Source organism: Phaenicophaeus curvirostris, chromosome 19 (genome assembly GCF_032191515.1).
Source record: "Phaenicophaeus curvirostris isolate KB17595 chromosome 19, BPBGC_Pcur_1.0, whole genome shotgun sequence".
NCBI lineage: Eukaryota > Metazoa > Chordata > Aves > Cuculiformes > Cuculidae > Phaenicophaeus > Phaenicophaeus curvirostris.
Window position 1 is genome coordinate 5,429,083 of NC_091410.1, and position 22,229 is coordinate 5,451,311.

A 22,229-nucleotide genomic window follows, 5' to 3' on the forward strand; every position below is an offset into this window, starting at 1 on the left:
GGTTCCTATCTTTTTTCCTTTTCTTGCTTTTGTGTGTGATCCCAGCAGTCACAAACCCTAAACATCCGTCTCTGTTATCAATTACCAGAGGTCACAGTGCTCTGCACTGTGAAGGACTGACAGTTCCTTTGCACAGAGGATTTTTGGCACACAGAGCACTGTTAGGACTCTTCAAGGGTGCCCCTAAATGGTGCCACCTCTCTTGCCCCAGAACCCCTCAGCTGCTGGCACCACTGCGCCCAGTTTCTCTGCAGTGAACCAAACTCTGAGCCCTCCAGGGGCCACGTGCTGAAGGACTGTCCTGTAGGGCCATTTCTCACACACTGCAGGGCACCAACACGCCTCCTCAGCACATCACCTCAAAGTCAGCCTTGTCCTCTCTCACACAACATGTTCACGTGGCATTGCCTCGGGCAAGAGGAAAGAAGAAATCTGATGGGTGTACTGCTGTGTTTCTTCCTCACATACCAGCACCTTGCTTTTGGCCTGCCTACAAGCAAAACACACAATATGTTTGGGGGAAGAAGGGAAGGAAAGTAGGGTAGATAGGAAGAGGGAAAACGTCAAACACTGGTTCCTTCATTCAGATCCTAAACTGAACAGCAGAGACACAACGGACACGTACAACTGCAAAGTCTCCTGTGCTCTAGCAACCATCTTAACTTGATTATTCCAACACATTAAGCCTCACCTCTAGTGAAAGACACAGACAGTGCCAAGTATGTTGAAGAAAAGACCATGTATGCATCCCTCAGCTGATGCTTTCATAGCACTGACAGCTCTTCTCTTCCAAGTAACTTCTGTCTCCTATTTTCAGAGAGACCACACAGTCCTGGAGGATTTTCTCAGAAACCTCAAAAGGCTGCAGGACTCTGTACACTGAATCTAACGCAGGTCAGTGCTGACCAAGGGTTATTACATTAATTTGGCAAACTTATTGGCAACATCAGAATACTCAACTGCACCCACTGTTGCAGCACAGACTGCCTGAAGCATCGCCACCAGGTACCCCAGCAGATCCATGTAGAGTGAATGAGAAACAGCAGCAACTGAGGAGTGAGGTGCAGCTGGCACTGGAAGGAAACAAGAAGCAGACTCGGGAGCAGAGGCCAGGGTATGTGTTGATGTTGAAAGAGGGTGACAGTGCACTGCTTTCCTCCTCCATCTGCTGCACAAGTGCTAGAATTGAAGAGTAGAGGTGGGTCCTCCAGGGAGCACTGAGCCTAGGACGGCCACGAGGATGGGTCTGGAGCTGGTGAAGGCTGAAGAGATGCAGGCTCTGCAGAAAATGGTTGCACCCAAGCCCGAGCCAGGCAGCCCTTGAGCCGTTTCCCATGTTTTCCTGGGAGAGCTTGCCAGTGGAGCTCCCTCGGGTGATGGGATGTGGGAACTGACACTGCCTGCTTGCTCTCAGCTTGCACAAGTCAGTATCAGAGGTTCTGCCTCCAAACAGAAGTTCCCTCTGCTGGGGAGTTGCCACTGACAGCTCCCTGGGTGCACGCCTGGGTCAGCAAGAGCCAAAGGCTCTCACCTTAGCGGGCTCAAAGCGCAGCCTCTCCAGCAAACCAGCTCCCACAAGGACATCCAGCCTGCTTCCAGGGTCATGGGCAAGTGTCATCAAGCAGAGCCTCTTGTCAGTGCTGTGTCAAGAGAGGAATAGGTGATGGTTCCTAAGGAGCAGACCTCAGTTTTCAGACACAAAGACCTCAAGAAAGCCTCCCAACACCTTGCAGAGATGCCAGACTAGTCCTCCCTTCTCATGACCCTGCACAACCTTTCCTCATGACTCCCTAACAGACTCCTAACCTGTTCATCTGTCCTCATCCCCTGCAGTCCTTCCCCTTGCCTGACAGCACGCATTGGTCTGACACCAGAGCCGGGGTCTCTGATGGGGAACTTTGCCTGCCTAACCCCACTGTGAGCTGACTGCTCCTCTTGGGTGCCTTGTTGATCTCTAGCCACACCTGCAGGTGTCTCCAGAGCTTCAGGTGGGGCGGATAAAGACTTGATGGCACACAGCATCCCTAAGAATCCCTGTTAGCTGCAATGGCTTGTACAAGCATCAACTTCTGAGACTTTCTGAACTCCTGCTTTACAGCCCCTGCACCGTCTCATGCCTCACGTTGCCTCGAGCATGGGAGCTTGAGGATGTGTCCTCAGAGTGTCAGAGCAGAACCAGCAAAGCCAGGCATGAAGAAGAGTGAGCAGGTGGATGGCTCCATGCTACGTGGGTAAGTGTGATACCTTTAGTTACTTTCTTTGATGACTTGTACAAAAGAACTGTCACAGAGGGTGTTGGTGTGAATCAACATGAAAATCACTGACAAAGCAGCTCTCACATCATGGGTGAAGCTGTGTCTGTTCTGACCCCCTGCAGCCTTCTTTAGTCTCATCATTTAGTCCATCATTTGTCTCCCTTCGTCCTCAGTGTCCAAAGCTCAAAATAGCGGTGCTCTCGCAAGACTCCTGCGCGGGGTCACGCCTGTTTGTGCAGATGATACGCTGCCACTAATAGCGCTCAAGACATTCCTGGGCGGGTAGGTTGCCTTCTATATCTCAGCGCAACGTGCTGCCATGTAGGAGCTGGACAACTGTGCTCTGTCCTAAGACAGAGACGCTATTCTTGCCATCAAGAGATTTGCTCTGGCACAGCTCCCTTCCCAGCTGACAGCTTAAAAATCAGAAACAGCCCCAAAAGTGCTGTCCCTGAAGAGTATAAATCAAGAGTGGGCCCTGTGGAGTCTGTGCGATGTCGCTGTGCCAGCCCAGCTCCTGGGTGCTCACTGTGCCGTGCTGGGCCGTGTGGTCCCATGGGGAGCAGAGCAGCTGCCCAGGTGCTTCCAGCGGTGACCTGGGGCTCAGGTTGGGGTTGGTGGGGCTGTCACTTCTCTTGGACACCAACAAATGGAGAAGGCAGGCTGCTGTAGCTCTGAAAGTGCATGATTTTACAGCTGCTTCCCCTTGCATCTGAAGAGATATTATAGCGACCTTGCAGTACATGAAGGGGCTACACGAAAGCTTGGGAGGGACTGTTTACAAAGGACTGTAATGATAGGACTAGGGGCAATGTGTACAATCTGGAGAGGGGCAGAATTAGAGTAGACATAATGGGGAATTTCTTCACCATGAGAGTGGTGATGAACTGGCCCAGGTTGCCCGGGGAAGTTGTGGCTGCCCCATCCCTGGAGGTGTTCAAGGCCTGATCCAGTGAGAGGTGTCCCTGCCCATGGCAGGGGGTTGGAACTAGAAGGGACCCTAAAGATCATTCCGTTCCAACCCCCCTGCCATGGGCAGGGACATCCCCCTGTGGAAACACTTCCTCCCCAGTTTTCTTGTTGCCCCTTCTTGTACTGCAAGGTCGCTATAAGGTCTCCTAGGAGCCTTCTCTTCTCCAGGCTGAACAATCCCAGCTCTCTCAGTCTCTCCTCATATGGGAGGTGCTCCAGCCCTCAGATCATCTTTGTAGGCCTCTGGACTCTCATGGGGCTGCTGTGAGAGGCAGGGTCAGCTGCTGACACACAGGTGAAACATGGGCTGTCTCTCCCTTAGTGAGCAGGGTGGCACGACAGGAGATCAGTAGGGAAGAACAGCAAGTGCCAAAGACCTGGCACCTGGACAAAATGATTTGCAAGGGGAAAGGGTGTGAATCCCAAGAGCTGAATGGCTGTCTGTGATGGGAGCATATTAGATGTGCCCCTGGAGCACAGCTGCCAGGCAAACCAAACTGCGGGACCACAGGGAGATCCGCTTCAATAGTGGTTTCCTATTTGACACTAAACATTGATAAAGACTCCCTGTGCAATTCATGCTGATTGCACCATGCCAGCAAGTGAGGACCCAGGCCCATTCTCAAGGATGCCGTCTGTGTCCCAAAGCAGATGGTTGACTCCGGGAGTCTCTGTGCAGCTGGGGCTGCAGGCACAGGAGTGCCCTTTGGCTGCAGTGCCTGAAAATCATCTCCTTCATCTTGCTGACAGGGCTGATTTTTTTCCTCTGCTTTTGCCCTGACATGTGGCAATGAGTGAGCCGTGACTGCAGGAGCTTTGGGAGGCCAAGAACAGATACATGCCTTATTTAGGTGAACTGCGCTTCATGCCCTTGGCTCCACGGATCCCCTGTCCAAGGAGGAGTCTGTGGCCAGGATGTGACGTACCCTCCATGGTACAGCTCTTGACACAGTGCCAGAATGAGCCTGCCACATACCATGGTCTCCAGGGGCAGAAGGGTTTTAGGGATAAACTCCACAATGGCCAGTAAAGAGCATTTGGGCATCCCATCCTGGGATTTCTCTTGGCTTTTAAAGCAAGGGAATACAGTGCAGAGCTGCCACACGAGCTGCTGTTTTAATCACAGAGTGATTATCCTGCCTACCTGCTGTGGTTACCTCATGTTGCCATTACATCTCAGACCTTGGGAAAGGCCTGAGACCTTGAGGGAAAGGAGCATCCAAGCACTTCAGCAGTGCAAAATGGGATCAAAGTTAACAGCAGCTCTAGGAAACTGGAGAAACTGTCTCAAATTTTCAGAAGCAAATATAATGAAGAGAAATAAAGTACACATTTAGCTGTCTAGGCTAGTATTAAAATAAGCTAATTTTGCATGAACACCAATATATCCTGTCCCCCAGTGGAGGTGTTATCCTATCATTCTCCAAACTAAAAGCAAGTTTGGAGAATCCTCTTTTTTCAATATAAATGCATATGGGAATTACCAATAAAAAACATCCTGCATGGTATCAGTACTGCAAACTCTTTCTGCACTTGAGGATACCTTGTGTATTTTAAACAGTTTTAACGTTCAGAAGTCTTCCCTGTTTTATGAAGAAAGTAGGTAAAAAATTTGGAGCTAATTGTAATATCCACTTATAGCAACAAAAAAGCTAGTTGTGAAGATCTAAGGAAACCTGTCTCTGGGTTGTAGGTTCTCTCTGCTCCTCTCATAGGTGTACCATCAACAGAGAAACGAGCCAAGTAATCAAGTGTCTGGTGATGTTAACCTATGATCCTGTCCTCATTTCTTCTCCTTTCATGTCATTCTTCAACTCCTTTTGCCTTTGCCTTTCCATTGTCATCAGATCCCATCCACCCCACTCACCTGTTCTGTAACTGAAGCTGTTTGGCTGCTTTGACATGCGATGGAAAGGGCATCCTGAATGTCACCTCCTCGGCCACGACCTAAAGCTCACATGTCTTCCTCTGACATTTGCTGTGGAGATAGGAGGAATTTGAGTAACCACAGAAATCTCATGCACACTCAAGAGATGTTCTTTTTTAGAGCTAGGGGAGCTATGTGTCAACTGTCTCTAAATTCTAGCTGATTTTGCTCTCTCTAATCTGTTTGCAGGACTGCCACTTTTATTCAGTGGGCATCTTCTTAGGCATCATCAGAGCAAAATAATAACTTTCCTGGGTTTAAAATCTCATGTTGAAACTTTCCAAGTAGAAGTCATTTCTTTTTTCCCTGTTGTGAGATCAAGTAATAATTGTAGTGAGCATGGCAGAAGTTAGTCTCCAAACAATGGAACAAGACCAGAAGACAGCAAGGCCATCTCTGTCTGTTCATAGCCAGCCTGAGGTGGTTCTGGACAGCAACAAACACAAAGGTTAGCTCACTTGTCTTAGCAATAGCCAAACCAGTAACTGGCCCAAGGTCTCTTGCACATTACCAGGTTAGTTAGTCTTTTATTTAAGCTCATCACTGGCTTCTCCCTAGGAACAATCCCTGACTCTTTTCCTCCTCCATCCTTTCTAGCACTGCTCACCTGGAATGATAGCTCGAATCCCTGAAGGACACGTCTTACCCAGACAAAACATAATTAACCAGGCTACATAGGCTATGCCAGAAACAGAGAAAGCAGTCATCATATTCCATTTAATTCTACCCAATTCCCACCTCAGTAGAATAAAAAGAACTTTTTATGTGAAAAGTGTGCTTACCGTCTCCAGGACCCAGTGCCCAGCTGCATGTTAGTAGAAGTGTCAGAATGAGAACCTTTGCACTGGAGAATTAGTGTTCCAGCATTTCTTCTAGTCTTATGCCAGCATTCCTGAGAGGTCTTATTTTACCCAGGGATCCTCAGTACGAGGCTACACATTCCTTATGAGTCTGTTTATTATGGAGCCGCAGGCACAAAGATCCTTCTCGGCATGTTTTATAAATATTAACAGCATAGCTGAGAACAGCATTTGCAAGTTGCAAATCTCATCAGGGATTTTCTTCAAGATTAGCGTAAAACTAACACTCAGTAGGAAAAATACTGAACACTTTTCATTTTTAAGAAGCAGCTTGGGTGCTTATCTTTGCATTTTGTGAGATACTCAGCATTATGAGACAATCTATTGTATTGCATGTCGATAATGTGATTCCTTTAGCTAAAGAATTGTCCTACCACTCTTATTCCCAAGTTAAATTATTCTAGTCAAGCCCATTTCCCAGTGTCTCAGTGAGGGAGTCACAAAGAAACGTTGAAATGAGGAAATGTGCAGGAAGCCAGTGGAAAAATGACATTTCACAGAAAGACAGACTAAGTTTCAGTAAGGGTTTCTCATTGCTTTGAACTGCTTTTTGACTTCATTGCAATGATGCTAGGTGTCAGGGTAAGTTCTCACCTGGTGGGACTGCACAGACTGCATTCACACATCATTAATGCAGAGCACACTGCACTACGGAGAATTGTGTGTCTAAGAAGTATGGGACTATACTATCTTGCAAATCCTTATGAAAGGGGGACTGGAATTCATCAATTTTTTCAACTTTCATCTCCAAGCCACACAGATCCTCTTTGGATTTTTGTCTTTGACACTGAAAAAAGAAATGTTAAAGAGAAGAGTGTTAGTTAGCAATTAAAGAGCATTCCACTCTGTTCTGAAATGAATAACGCTGTAACGCGTTTGCCTCTTGGATTCCTATAGGTGTGACAGCTCTGTTTACCTCAAGCCCTTTCCATTCCAGTAAAACTTTTGCTGCATTAGCTTCTCATATACAGTGGACTCACATTATTGCATTATCTTTCCACTATCTGTCCCTCCACAGAGGATGATCACTCATTGCTTCTTCCTCTTATTACACTGCTTGCGCTCCATTACCCCATCTCAGTCTCCACTCCTACTAGTGTCTCTCATTCTTCTTGCCCTCACTTCTCTGACCCTGACCTGTCCTTGGTGGGACATTCGTTGAACTGCATGACAGCCCTTTCTCTCTCCACACACAGGATGGGACAGACACACATGCACTGCTCCTCTGCTCTCCCAGGTGCAACTGTGCTTAGTTCATACGGGCCCATGGTCTGTCAGAGAGCAGCATATCCATACAGACAGTCCTGTTCCCTCCTGAGGCCCTGAACACCTCCCAGTCCCTGGGCAGGGCATCAGGGACACCAGTCACCTGAGGAGAGGTGGCTGTGGTGACCTGTCACAGACACAGGAGGCACTGCTGTCTAAGGACCTGAGCTTGTTCTCCAGGCCATTGACCCACAGGAGTCAATAAGCAGGAGCTGAGCAGCTCTGAGCTCTCTCCAGCCTCCCAGGAATCACAACAAGGGGTTATTTTCTATATCCTGTGAGCTTCATGCCAAGAGGGGGGTAAGTAGGTCGCTTGGTGTTAAGCTTTTAATGTTTATCTCGTCGTAGTAGTAATGTATTTACCAATACCCAGTTTCACTCTGCAATGCATCTTGTTATCCACCTGAATCTCTTTCTACCTGCATCTCTCCCTTGCCATGCCACTGTGTATGTGGTAAAATCCTGGAAGGCATAAATCAAAGGACGTGTTCATCATGTAGGAACCATCAGTGTTACGTTAGAATTTACTAATGGCTTTAAACTGGAGAGGGGCAGACTTAGACTAGACACAAGGAAGAATTTCTTTATTATGAGAGTGGTGAGACACTGGAACAGGTTGCCCCATCCCTGGAGGTGTTCAAGGCCAGGTTGGATGGGGCCTTGGGCAGCCTGATCTAGAGGGAGGTGTCCCTGCCCATGGCAGGGGGTTGGGACTGGGTGATCTTTAAGGTCCCTTCCAACCCAAACTATTCTATGATTCTAAGACTTGAGTGATAGAGTCATTAAGGAATAAATGTCATAGTGGCCAATCTTCAGGGAAGTTGCACGACAGAACTCAAGAGTCACAATTTCTCAGTAGAAGACATGATGCTAGCTAACTTTCGGAGGTTCCTTCATGGTTGGAATGACTCTATAAACTAGGACTTCCTAATCTACTGCCCATTAAGTGTATGCCCAGGTGGATAAAGAAATCTCTCCAAGATACATCTGAATGTGTTGGGATTGTACTGGGGAACCTTCTGAAAAAGCAGAAACTCCTGCGACTGCCAGAGATATTTGAAAAGCATAGAAAAAGTACAACTTTCACAGATTTCCACTGCTGCACCATAATGAAAGAAGAAGTAAGACCTCACAATTTATTTTCTGCTGTACTGGAATTCACTGGCTGCCACAGGGCAACCTGTTTATGGAAAGATTTAACCTGGAGGATATGCAAAGACCTTCCTAGCTGAATGGAAGAAATCAGCAGTGTTCCTCTTCAATCACTTCTTTCAAGTTGTAAAAGAGAATGGGTGACTTCTACATAAAGACCTGGGGGCTATGATTGCTCTTTTGCTATGGTTTTTTTTTTGGCATGAGTTTCTGACACCTGAACAAGGTGTCACTTCCACTAATGAGCACGTGGAAAGTCACGGATAAAACTAATGAAGAAGGTATTACACTTCCAGGCTCTAGTCTTCCGTTCACAATGCAAATCTAAAACTCATTGTGAGACTCCGCCTCGCCATAGGATGGAAATCGGTGTCCGTGTACCTATTTTCACTTTGATTGTGATGTGCTGCTGAGTGTTCTCTCGCGTGTTCTCTGCCAACACAAAGCCCGATGGAGGAGAAGTCCTATCTTAAGGGCTGGCAGAGGGTGAGGCAGCTGTCTGATCTCTTTCTCAAGATGGTTCTATTTTCAGCATGTGTGAGTCTCCTCTTCTGCACAGGAAATGTCAGCGCTGCAGCACCTTGCCCACGCCACATTGCTGAGTGGGACATTCTGTATCCAGGGGCTGCTCTCTGCCTCTTCTCTCTTTGATTGTGCTGGGCTTTGCTCTCAGCTGCAGTGACAATAACAGAACTGGGAAAATGTTAGTGGTGGGCAGGATCTATTTAAGTTTTCTTTTTTGCGTTAAGGCGTTTGCATTAAGGCATTCATTAATCTCATTATTAGTGGCTAGAAATAATCGTTACAGGATATGGTCACAGATTATAATCACACATAGACTGGCAAAGAAACAATGAACTTTTTCCCTCTTAGTCTTTTTTACATGATTTATCTTCTGATTTCTTTTCCTTCTACCCCATCTTCTAATACAAGTGGAAAAGGTCTTTCCTTTCTAAACCTTTACCGGGAAGTCAAGTCTATCTTGTGATTGACATCACATGCTCTGTCACAGCTGCCATTGCTATCAGTCATTTTTTCTTGCTTAAAATATCCATTTTAATGGCATCTGTGGGAAAGCAGGGAATTTTTGGTTGATGAGAACTGGAAAATGAAAATTGCATGATATTACAATTTTCAAATGAAATGTTAAATACACTGTCTTTTCTTCACACACACAGAAAAAGGTTTTAATTGCTGTTTGCTCCAGCAGGACTTACTGAATTTGCACTGTCATTCATTTTACTGACAGTGAATTGTTCAATGCCAGGCACTGAGCAGTTTACCGTTCAACCCTGTTGAACACCTATATCCTTGATGAACCTGATAAATTAGGAAGCACCTTAATTGTGCAACCAGAAAAATAGACAAGTTCACTTGGTGTAGCCTGTAAGGACAGCTCAAAGGCGGGTTGCACTTTTGAAGAATGTGTACTTTTAGGAATCTCCCTAAATGTGATTTAATTTCTGGCCATGATATTTTAACCTCTCCATTCTGAAGCAAAGCTTGAGATAGCAAACAGCAAAATGAACTCACTTGAAAGTTGAAGTTGCATAAAACAACAGCTTGTTCCTTTTTGAGCAGCAATTTGCATGTTGATTATAGGCCTTTTTTTGCCTGTGAGGGTGGGGTTTACAACCTGCAATCCTGGAGCAAGGAGAACAGACAGGAAATATCCACTCTTTGTAGTGTGTGTCAGGAGGACAATATCTCAGAATTCCTGAAAACAGTTGTCAAGACACTTCTGAAGGGGCTGAAGAATTTGCTGCTATGTGTTCATACCAAATCACTCGAGCAGCTATCTGATGCCCTTACACCTCTCTATGTCAGGGTAGTTCCTTAGTCTTCTGCTGAAGTTACAGCCATCTCACTCAGTTCATGTTCAGCTTTTAGTGCTCATCATAAGTTTAAACCACAAATCAAATGGATTTTTTTTTTTCTAGTTGCCAGACAATTTAGATGCACGTTTAGATGTGAAGTTCTTACACAATGCAAAATAGCAACTGTGGTCCAAGCGTTTTCTGCTCACAATTAACTACAGTCACTGCAAATATGCTTTTATGAACTGGTTCTTGTCCTTTCTGCAGGAGATAGAGACACTTCCCTTGCTTGCAGAGGGACAGAGAAGGAACTTTCTATGTTGCCCCCTTTCTTCCCCTTTAATGCTTCTTAGATATTTAGAGCAAGAACTTGTGCACTATACACAACCCAAACACATTTCAATTGAGTTTTCCTCCTCTTGTACATATGTTTCTATTTTTAATTGTACTACCTTTGCTGATGATATCACATCTAGGCAAAATAGGAGCAGTGTTGATCTTTTCATTTTATTTAAGTAAAAGATTCCTAGTGATGTCCTCACAGCAGTATGAGAACAAGATTAAGCTTACTCATGAAGAAGAAACACTACTTGTTCTTTTCAGGAAACTTAGGAAGCAAGCTGCAAATTCCTAATTGTCTATGTGGGAACTCTGATGTCATTTAAGACTAGCCCTTCTGAAGGTCTTCTGCAAGATTAAGGAGAATGCCAAAGTAACAACATTTATCGGTCCAAGTTGTGGTACTGTGAGTAGCAGAGTTCATACCTCCAAGAAGGTATTGAAAGTTTTGGATCTGCTTATGTCTAGCTCCAGGAGAATGAACCCACGCAGTTTCAACATTCGTCATCCAACAACCTGGATTTTAAAACATGTGTGCTCATTCTCCATGGGCTGCTCTGCTGAACCAAGTAGACCATGTTACTTGCATGGTTCTTCCTTTTACTCCTGTAATCTTATACTGTCTTTGGTACTTCATAGCCTTATTTGACCAGCTGATCTAAAAACTCCATTTGCTGACCTACTGTGCTATTCAGGCAGCAGTGGAGGAGTTACAGAGACAGGCAAGTAGGGAACAATTACTCTTCTTCCATTTTATGGGCCCTCACACAAAGGAAATGTTACCATTGCCTGAGTCTAAGAGCACTTAAAAAATGTTTTAATTTCTCACACTGGCTTGTGTGGGTAGAGCAGATGTTACACCCAAACCCTCCATCCTAAAGGCACTGCTGAGTCATTCAGATGTGCCCCTGCACCCACTATTTCCTACTGGGTGTCTCTGGGCTCTTCCTGGGCAGGATGTTTCTATCAGCTCCCCTGTGCCCTGCGCGTGGATCCCAGCAGGGAGCTCTGGCTTTGGACTCCTCAAAGAGGGCATTACAGTGCTGCAGCCCTCCTTGGAATGGGCTTTACAAGCACAGGACGTTGCCTGATGCTGGATGTTACGTCAGATGCATGCACCATCCATGCACATGTTACTCACTGAGTTCTTTTAATAACCAAAATGCCAATGACCAGGGGAAGAATGTGTTTAAATCTGACACAATTTGCAACAGCTCAGGTAAGAGTAGATACGTTTTTTTCTCCAGCTGAACTCTGCAAATAAGAAATTACGTCTTTTCACTCAACTGACATCACATCCTTTTTTACAGACATGGAGATACTGTGAATTTTAGCTGTTAAAATGAGAAAGCACCTTTTGTTCTCATGTGTTACATAGTAAATGCTGCAACAATTTGTAACTCCTTGTTCATTATTAGGGATGCGCATAATGTCTTAATATACTACACCTTTGAGGGAAATAGAATATCTTCTAAATACAATGTATTTTAAATATAGTGTACCTTTATGTTCATCTTTATGGCATCTTTATATCCATCAGCATCTGTATTTTGATATTTTTATATCTATTAGCACCTGTGTTTGTCTCAAGACCCTGGAAATCATCTCAAGCACTCTGTACATGAGCTGTATTTCATGGGTTGACACGTTGTCCGTGCAGGCATGTGAGTTACAATAGGCTTCTGGTTTCCATTTTCAAGAGCAACATTTTGCTTTAAGTCATGATGGGTTGTAGGTTTTGGTATATGGTTATTTTTTAAGTATTTCTTTGTAAACCTCACAGCATCATGCGAAGGTGATTTTATAGTATTTATGTATTTTATAGTTTGAATTGTTGCAGCTCTGTTTACCGAACAATCTTGAATGGATCAGAAAGTCACCCAGAAGTATGTCAGGACAATCTATAAGTCTTGCATCCAAGTTTTCTAAGTGCTTTAGCTGACTGAGATTCTCTCCTCAATTCTTTTGTCAAATTAATTATAGTAGATATAGCCACATAGCTGGTACGATACAAAAAATTTCTAATTATATCTAGTTAAATCAAATGACAATTATGTTTTTAGATAAGACTGTCAAACAATGCTTTGCCAAAGAAGGTTGGCCAAAAATTCTTTGACCGAAGAAAGAGGAAGAATCCAGAGCATCTGCATATCAGACTCTATAAAATCTCCTTGAGACTAATTTGCCCTACTCCCACTCAAACTTTCAGGGTAAGTGTATGGGTTCTGTAGGCTGGCTGACCAACGAATTTTTCTTTATCTGTCTTGCATGACTTGCTGCATTCTGATTAATTCTGATAACAAGAAGGGAGGGCTTGCTTCTTATAGTTGAAATTTTCAATCTGCTTTCCATGGCATCTAATTATTTCCAACTTAAAATTTATCTCTGAAATATTATGGAACATAAGAAGAAAGTTATCAACTTATTAGTATGCTAGTGACTGAATTAGAACCTCTGATGTCATGGCAGGCAACACCCTAAGATATTAACTGTTAGTCCAATGACTTTGAGGTAAGTTTACTATGTTCAGTCCTCATTTATTGTATTCACACCCACTGAAGAAAAGATTGAACTAAGCCTGATCATATGTATACGTCGTGAAAGTAAGTAAATTCACTTTCAACAGGTGATGGGCAATTGAAGAACTTATTGGAGACTTATTGCTGAGAACTAAGGCAACAGAAAAGAGAGATTTGCTTTAGATTTAATATTTAGTATGTCAATAGTAAAACGGCAAGACACCCACCACTATGATAAAACCGAAAAATTATGATCAGTATTAAACATTCTGTTCATAGCTAGGAAGCAAAAATTATTTAGAAAGATGTCTCATCCTGGAGTGGGATGTAAGCACTTGGGTGTTCAAAACAAAACTAGCATTCAAATGGTTTAATTACTAGTTTAAATATTGGGAAGACAGAAACTGTAAGAGACTTCATCACTGACACAGAGAACTGTATCTAATGAATGGACAGTGTCTTTTTTCCCCCTCCAGATTCTTCCACTGATGTGTCTTCATTAAAGTGCAGACATGACTTCTGCAGACTCTGACATGGCTGTTTTTGGGGAGGCGGCTCCTTACCTCAGAAAGTCAGAAAAGGAGAGAATTGAGGCCCAGAACAGGCCTTTTGATGCCAAGTCATCTGTCTTTGTGGTACATCCTAAGGAATCCTTTGTGAAGGGGATGATCCAGAGCAGGGAATCGGGGAAAGTCACTGTGCAGACTGAAGGTGGAGAGGTGGGTAAAGTGCAAGGGAAGAGAACATAATTTAATTCCCACTCTGGTCTCTTAGCTGATATGTATCAATCTTTCTTCCTTGGCAGACTCTGACTGTGAAGGAAGATCAAATCTTCCAAATGAACCCTCCCAAGTACGACAAAATCGAGGACATGGCCATGATGACCCACCTCCACGAACCCGCTGTGCTGTACAACCTCAAAGAGCGTTATGCAGCCTGGATGATCTATGTAAGTGCTGGCAGCAGCCTTCCCTTGGGGAGCTGGGAGGAACCGCTCTGCCAGGCGGAGCGCAGCCAACGTGCCCTCTGCCTTCCTTGCAGACCTACTCGGGTCTCTTCTGCGTCACTGTCAACCCCTACAAGTGGCTGCCGGTGTACAACCCGGAGGTGGTGTTGGCCTACCGAGGCAAGAAGCGCCAGGAGGCCCCTCCACACATCTTCTCCATCTCTGACAACGCCTATCAGTTCATGTTAAATGGTGAGTTGTTTGATATCCCTTCAAATATTATTGCTCTTCAGGCAAAATCTTCCCTTTCTCTTCTGATAATCTTTGAGCATATGGAGTCATGTTTATACCATACTTGTCAGCTGAGTAAACTAGAATGCCCATCTTTATATTGGTTAAATAGCACAGAAAGCACCTGGGGAATGTTCTACGGGAAAGTCTAAAAATTAAGTTTTTTAATTGTAGAGTAAGAACTCTGATGGAAAGAAGAATTAGCAATGCTACCTAAGTGTTGGTGCTCTTTCCTAACAAACAATACTAGTATAACCTCTGAATCAGAAAGTAAGAAAGAAACAGTACAAAGTGAAATTCCAAATCGAAGTATACTATCAGACATTTGAGTACATCTATTCATAGACATCAAATAAATTCAGAATGAATTAGGTAAGGACACTTTGATTGAGAAGAGAAGGCTGAAGAGATATATATAAAAGACATCTGTAAAATCAACTGTTCTGTAGAAATCAGGGGTGTACAGAAAGCAGAATTATCATTCATTCTTTCCTTCTGTCTAACATTTTAACAACTAGGAGTCATCAAAACAACTATCAATTGAGATATTTTTTCAAATACCAAAGGGATCAGAAATTGTATACAACATATGTAAGGCCTGGATATTCTTTATCAAAGAAAATCATGTGTCTAAAAGGTCAATTTCAATGACTAAAATAAGGAATTTCAATGACTAAAATATGGACATGAATTCATGTGAACTCTACCCAAACTGTCACATATAAATGTACTGCGCTTGGCTCACAAAATCCTTGCACTCAGGAGATCTGAGACTATGGTCTGATCTCGGAAGGCTCTGGAGTCCACAGAAAGTGCCAATAATTTTATCTTACATGCTTTAGTCACTTAAATCATATTGATGTTGCAAAGTAATGGTTTGACTCTTTTATACAGAAGTATCTAAAGAGAATGACTTTAAAAAGAAGCTCGTATGTTTTATCTTACAACCATATCCAAATATGACTTTATTTTCTTATTGGGAAATTAAAATAAACATGAAAGGGATGAAGTGCTACATTGCCAGGACGTTTTAATTGGGAAATGACTTTTTAGTGTCCCTGCACTCTTAGAGGAGCTTCAGTTCACAGTTAGTCTCTCTCACAGATTTTGATTTCTCTGTAACTGAGGAACACTAAGTAAACTCTTTCTATCTTTTCATAGATCATGAGAACCAGTCGATCCTGATCACGTACGTACACCCCTGCTCGGGTCCCTGTGGGGCTGCCCAGTGCCAGGGGACCTCCTGCCTGACCACACGCTCTCTGCTTCTCTCTTGGGTTTGGCAGCGGAGAATCCGGTGCTGGGAAGACTGTGAACACAAAGCGTGTCATCCAGTACTTTCAAAAGTGAAAGGAGGCAATTCATGAGCTGGAGAAAGTCAAGAAGCAGATTGAGCAGGAGAAGTCTGAACTGCAGGCCTCCCTGGAGGAAGCTGAGGTACACCAAGAGATGATGCAGAAAGGAAGCAGTCTTTTAAGTCACTGTTCTTGCTGCCTTATCCAGGCCTCCCTAGAATATGAAGAGGGGAAGATCCTGCGCCTCCAGCTTGAGCTCAACCAAGTGAAGGCTGAGATTGACAGGAAGGTAGCAGAGAAAGATGAGGAAATCGACCAGATGAAGAGAAACCACCTCAGAATGGTGGAATCCATGCAGAGCACCTTGGATGCTGAGATCAGGAGCAGGAATGAAGCCCTGCGGCTGAAGAAGAAGATGGAGGGAGACCTGAATGAAATGGAGATCCAGCTGAGCCATGCCAACCGCATGGCTGCAGAGGCACAGAAGAACCTGAGGAACACACAGGCAGTGCTGAAGGTAAGAACGCAAATCACAGAATCACACAGAATCACAGAATAACCAGGTTGGAAGAGACCCACCGGATCACCGAGTCCAACCGTTCCTACCAAACACTAAACCATATCCCTCAGCACCTCGTCCACCCGTGCCTTAAACGCCTCCAGGGAAGGTGACTCAACCACCTCCCTGGGCAGCCTGTTCCAGTGCCCAATGACCCTTTCTGTAAAGAATTTTTTCCTAACGTCTAGCCTAAACCTCCCCTGGCGGAGCTTGAAGCCATTCCCTCTTGTCCTGTCCCCTGTCACTTGGGAGAAGAGGCCAGCACCCTCCTCTCTACAACGTCCTTTCAGGTAGTTGTAGAGAGCAATGAGGTCACCCCTCAGCCTCCTCTTCTCCAGGCTAAACAACCCCAGCTCTCTCAGCCACTCCTCATAAGGCCTGTTCTCCAGCCCTTTCACCAGCTTTGTTGCTCTTCTCTGGACTCGCTCCAGAGCCTCAACATCCTTCTTGTGGTGAGGGGCCCAGAACTGAACACAGTATTCGAGGAGCGGTCTCACCAGTGCCGAGTACAGAGGGAGGATAACCTCCCTGGACCTGCTGGTCACGCCGTTTCTGATCCAAGCCAAGATGCCATTGGCCTTCTTGGCCACCTGGGCACACTGCTGGCTCATATTCAGTCGGCTGTCAACCAACACCCCCAGGTCCCTCTCCTCCAGGCAGCTTTCTAGACAGACTTCTCCCAGTCTGTAGCACTGCATAGGGTTGTTGTGCCCCAAGTGCAGGACCCGGCATTTGGCCTTGTTAAACCTCATGCTGTTGGACTCTGCCCAGCGGTCCAGCCTGTTCAGATCCCTTTGCAGAGCCTCCCGACCCTCCAGCAGATCGACACTTCCACCCAGCTTAGTGTCGTCCGCAAACTTGCTCAGGGTGCACTCGATGCCTTCATCCAGATCATTGATGAAGACATTGAACAGGGCTGGACCCAGCACTGAGCCCTGGGGAACGCCACTTGTCACTGGCCTCCAACTGGATTTCACACCATTTCCCACCACTCTCTGGGCCCGGCCATCCAACCAGTTTTCCACCCAGGAGAGTGTGTGCCTGTCCAGCCCAGAGGCTGACAGTTTCTCAAGCAGAACCCTGTGAGAAACTGTGTCAAAGGCTTTGCTGAAGTCCAGGAAGACCACATCCACAGCCTTTCCCTCATCCAGTAGCCGGGTCACTTTGTCATAGAAGGCGATCAGGTTAGTCTGGCAAGACCTGCCTTTTGTGAACCCATGTTGACTGGGCCTGATCACCTGGTTCTCTTGCATGTGCTTCATGATAGCACTCAAGATCACCTGTTCCATGACTTTCCCTGGCACTGAGGTCAGACTGACAGGCCTGTAGTTTCCTGGGTCCTCCCTGCGGCCCTTTTTGTAGATGGGCACAACATCAGCCTCCAGTCCAGTGGGACTTCCCCAGTCTTCCAGGACTGTTGGAAGATGATGGAAAGGGGTTTAGCCAGCACATCCGCCAGCTCCTTCAGTACCCTTGGGTGGATCCCATCCAGCCCCATAGACTTGTGACTGTCCAGTCGGGCTAGCAAGGCTCTGACCACCTCCTCTTGGATCACGGGAGCCTCATTATGCTCCTCTAGCTCCTGGGTTTGTACACAGACGGAACGACCCTCCTTACGACTAAAGACTGAGGCAAAGAAGGCATTAAGTACCTCAGCCTTTTCCTCATCCCCTGTTACTGTTGTCCCTTCTGTGTCCAATAGGGACTATTAGCATGCAGGTACCTAGCTTGCCTTGCAGTATACCAGCACCCTAATTACACACACATATTAGTAAATGAGCCATATGTCTCACCATCCAACCTTTCTCCAGTGCTGTGCCATCTCCTAATTTCCCTTTCTTTGCCTAAAGGACACCCAGATCCACTTGGACGATGCTCTGAGGACACAGGAGGACCTGAAGGAGCAGGTGGCCATGGTGGAGCGCAGAGCCAACCTGCTGCAGGCTGAAATTGAGGAGCTACGGGCAGCCCTGGAGCAGATGGAGCGCTCAAGGAAACTGGCTGAGCAGGAGCTTCTGGACGCCACTGAACATGTGCAGCTCCTCCATACCCAGGTCAGCCAGTCTTCTATGTCTGTTCTTCTCTATGTCTCTGAAGATGTCTGTTGCATTCAAGCCTTTCACAAAGAACATTTGCATTTTTAGCTGTTGATGTGGAGGCACGAGGTCTAACAGCACAAACCATGTCTTTCCTGTTGCACAGAACACCAGCTTGATCAACACCAAGAAGAAGCTGGAAACAGACATTGTGCAAATTCAGAGTGAAATGGAGGATACTATCCAGGAAGCCCGCAACGCTGAAGAGAAGGCCAAGAAGGCCATCACTGATGTGAGTTGGGGGCTCCTTTCACTGGAGATGGTCCATGTATTCTCTGTCAAGACGTCTCCAGTCTCACAATGGCCTTGATCCTTTGCTCTCATCAGGCAGCCATGATGGCAGAAGAGCTGAAGAAGGAGCAGGACACCAGCGCCCACCTGGAGAGGATGAAGAAGAACCTTGACCAGACAGTGAAGGACCTGCAGCACCGTCTGGATGAGGCTGAGCAGTTGGCTCTGAAGGGAGGCAAGAAGCAACTCCAGAAGCTGGAGGCCAGAGTGCGTAGTGCTGGTATTTGTACAGGAATGAGCAAGTTCCTTGGAGAGACACTGGGGAAGCTCCAAAGATGGGCTTCTCCTTTTAGGTGCGGGAGCTGGAAGGGGAGGTTGATTCTGAGCAGAAGCGCAGCGCTGAAGCCGTGAAGGGAGTGCGCAAGTACGAGAGGAGGGTGAAGGAGCTGACCTACCAGGTAAGGCAGGAGGCCTCTTGGCCTGACAAGAGTTTTCTCACAGCAAGTCTGGTTTTGTGCACACCACCAAGGGGAATTGGTAACCTCATGTCATGCAGGTTGCATGGCCTGACGTCACCTCTTGTAGGAAGCATGATTTTTTGCCCTTGATTGCCAAGGGGAATTGCTAGATCACATGCCAGGGGAACCAATTCACTCTCTTTCCTGCTGTCCAACCCCTCTAGTCTGAGGAAGACCGGAAGAATATTCTCAGGCTGCAGAATCTGGTGGACAAGCTGCAAACGAAGGTGAAATCCTACAAGAGACAAGCTGAGGAGGCTGTAAGTATGGCTTGGAGAATGGGTGGGAGCCACGTTCCTTGCGGGTAGCATGGTCATTGAGATGAGTAGGAAGATCAGGGAAGGGGTATGGAGAAACTTGCAAGACACAACAGTCTCGGCCACATCATTTCATTATTGTGCTGTGAGGCGTTGCTGAGTTCTGGGCACCCTGCAGCAGTCAGGGAGGAATGGAGAGAAGTACTGCAGCCTGTTCTGTGCAGGAGGTCAGAGTAAAGAACCCCAGGGATCACATCCACTGAGTGAAGTTAACAGAAGTTCCTGAGTCTCTGCTGCTGCTACTGAAGAGCAGAAGGCTCCAGGGTGTTCCACAACCTAATAATTCATGCCCAGCTCATAGCTGAGCAGCAAGTTTGTGCCTTCCCCCAGGAAAGAGCCTGAGCCTCGCAAGGCTGAGGTGCAGGAGAAGGGAAATCCCTGCCCTGGGCTCCTCCTCACCACCTCCCTCTCCCTGCACAGGAGGAGCTTTCCAACGTCAACCTCTCCAAGTTCCGCAAGATCCAGCACGAGCTGGATCTCAGCCTGTCCTCGTATGGAGGGTGCTCCAGCCCTTGGATTATCTTTGTAGCCCTCCTCTGGGCCCGTTCCAACCGCTCCATCTCCTTCTTGTTGAGGATTCCAGAACTGGCTCCAATACTCCAGATGAGGTCTCACAAGAGAGGAACAGAGGGGCAGAATCACCTCCCTCGACCTGCTGGCCACACTGCTTTTGATGCAGCCCAGCAGTACAGTTGGCCTTCTGGGCTGCGAGTGCATACTGCTGGCTCATGTCGAGCTTCTCATTGACCAGCACCCCCAAGTCCTCTGTAGGGCTGCTCTCAATCACGTTATCCCTCATTGTGCACTGTAAATGGGGATCACCCTGACCCAGGTGCAAGACCTTGCATTTGGCCCTGTTGAACCTCATGAGGTTCTTGCAGGCCCACTTCTCCAACTTGTCTAGGTCCCTATGGATGATACCCCATCCTTCTGATGTTCCTTCCCAATTCTTACCCCAGAATGTTCCTCTCCCTACCTGTCCTGTAGCAGGAGCCCTCCAGTTGCTTTGATGGGGCATTTAGAAGGTCATGCTCTCAGCAAGGACACACTGTGCAGCAGCAATTGCTTCCAGAGACGTTAGCTGAGGACACAAGAGTCATCTGAGTAATGGTGCAACTCAGGGACTCATTCAAATGCAGCTCAACTTCAAATGACAAGTCTGTCCTACCAGCCACTCTGCTTACCTTTCCAGTTAGTCAATCTGGTTCTTCTCCACTGAGTTGCTCGGTCTTTTTCAGGCTGCAGGAAGCCATCTCAGAATCTCATCACTGCAAAGAGAAGACACAACAAATAGAAAAAGCTATCAATCACACTCCCTAAGGGAAAGGTGCATCCAGTTCCTTTTTCCCTGCTGCACATTCAGGGAAGACCTGCAGAAATTGGTCTCTGCATGGAGAAGCAGCATGAAGAGATGGTAAAAGGCCATCCCAGTGTCTTTATCGCTATCCTGAGATAGGAGACATCTTCATCAGATAATCCAGAAACACCTACATGGAGCAGACATGGCGTGCTAGTCATGGAGAAAGCACTCTTCCTATTTAATTCCAGATGTGCAGTGCCCATCAGCAGAATAAACAGAGGAGTTCATGAGAAAAGTCTGTCTGTAGCTTATGGAGGCTCCAGCACTCAGGCATGTCTTAGCAGAAGGGCAGGGAAGAGGAGTTTTCCTCCAAAGGCTGAGGGTGCCAGCATTTCTGTTCAGCTTGGCCTAGCATGCCGAGGAGTTCACCTTTCACAGACAGGGCTGTGCAGGGAGCCCAGCAGTGAGCTCTGGGTTTGAACTCCAGAAAAGTGGGCACTGCAGTGCCAGAGCCATGCTTGGAACAGGTTCTTCGTGCACAGATCAGACCTTGATGCTGCATATTTCCTTGGATCCCAGTCATTTTTCTGAACTTGCCCTTGTGTTATTCACTGAGCTTTCACCATGGAGCTCTTTTAATAACCAAAATGCCATTGACCAGGAGAAGAACGTGTTTAGTTCTGACAGAGTTTAAAGCAGCTCAAGTGACAGTGCCCTTTTCCTAGAACTAGTTCAGTCACTCTACAGGACTACTGGCAAATCCCTCCTTTCTCATGGTATCAGCATTGTATAGGACCACCTACCACCTCTAATGCCCTGATACACTGTTTTCACAGCTTTTGTTGTTGGAACAGTATGAATGTGTAAATATACAAGATATTTGTGATGGAATGGGAGTGCTGGACTGTGGATTTATTGGAGTGCAGAGGTTCTTGGACTGCAGACTAAGTGTGTGATTTTCTAGAGTTGTGTTTGTGTGGATGGGTGTTATTTTCAGAGTTGTAGGTAGTGAAGAGCTTCATCCCCTGCTTCCTGGCTTGATTAAGGGCATTGCTTGATATATGTTGACAGTAGGTACATATACGAGGAACAGGCTTAAGCTGTTTAGAAGGTTACTTTATATTTTTTGTTCTAAAATGTTCTTAAAAATCTGAACTAGAGGTGCAGCTACAGTAAAACCATTGTTAAATACTTCAATGTTAGTCAATAAATATTACACATTTATACTTACTCAGCTCTTTACCTAATGCATTTTTGTGTGTACCCTACCTTTCAACAGGAATGTTTAGAAAAAGAAAGAAATTATATCTTTGTCTGAGCCTGCATCTCAGTTCCCAAGACTATCATATGTAAGAATTTGGCCTGTAATACATTTGTTTCCCTTATTTCAAATATTAGATGAACATAAGATTCAAATTCATTTAACAAGAACATTTTTAGCTTTATCTCTCATGGTTTATCTAGTGCCCTTAAAGCATTTAGTTGTTAGCCTCAGAACATTATGTGGTAAATGTTAATATTTTCTGCACAATGCAACTGGAAGAGCTGCAGCACAGACATGCAAAATAA

General features: G+C 45.9%; 1 protein-coding gene and 2 long non-coding RNA genes across 4 annotated transcripts in view; 1 reads left to right on the forward strand and 2 right to left on the reverse strand.

Annotated features, from left to right (window-relative positions):
• Window positions 1–6,051, reverse strand: part of LOC138728779 (uncharacterized) — a 48,405-nt gene extending 42,354 nt beyond the window's left edge. The window contains exons 1-3 of one of the 2 annotated variants that reach the window (XR_011338754.1): window positions 5,937–6,051; window positions 5,086–5,205; window positions 1,532–1,630 (exon numbers count right to left, since the gene is read on the reverse strand). This is a non-coding gene — a long non-coding RNA (uncharacterized lncRNA). The remainder of the gene's footprint in view (window positions 1–1,531; window positions 1,631–5,085; window positions 5,206–5,936) is intronic. The other variant, XR_011338753.1, reaches the window with a different exon arrangement.
• Window positions 6,052–6,614: 563 nt separating this feature from the next.
• On the reverse strand, window positions 6,615–21,043 carry LOC138728781 (uncharacterized). The gene is made up of 3 exons (XR_011338756.1): window positions 20,545–21,043; window positions 20,337–20,441; window positions 6,615–6,801 (listed from the first exon to the last, which is right to left on the reverse strand). It is a non-coding gene; the product is annotated as an uncharacterized lncRNA (long non-coding RNA).
• On the forward strand, window positions 13,588–15,694 carry LOC138728959 (myosin heavy chain, skeletal muscle, adult-like). The gene is made up of 5 exons (XM_069872715.1): window positions 13,588–13,826; window positions 13,913–14,056; window positions 14,149–14,305; window positions 15,506–15,533; window positions 15,631–15,694. Exons 1-5 carry the CDS (start codon window positions 13,620–13,622, stop codon window positions 15,692–15,694), a joined length of 600 nt encoding a protein of 199 aa, XP_069728816.1. The 5' UTR covers window positions 13,588–13,619.
• Window positions 21,044–22,229: the final 1,186 nt, after the last annotated feature.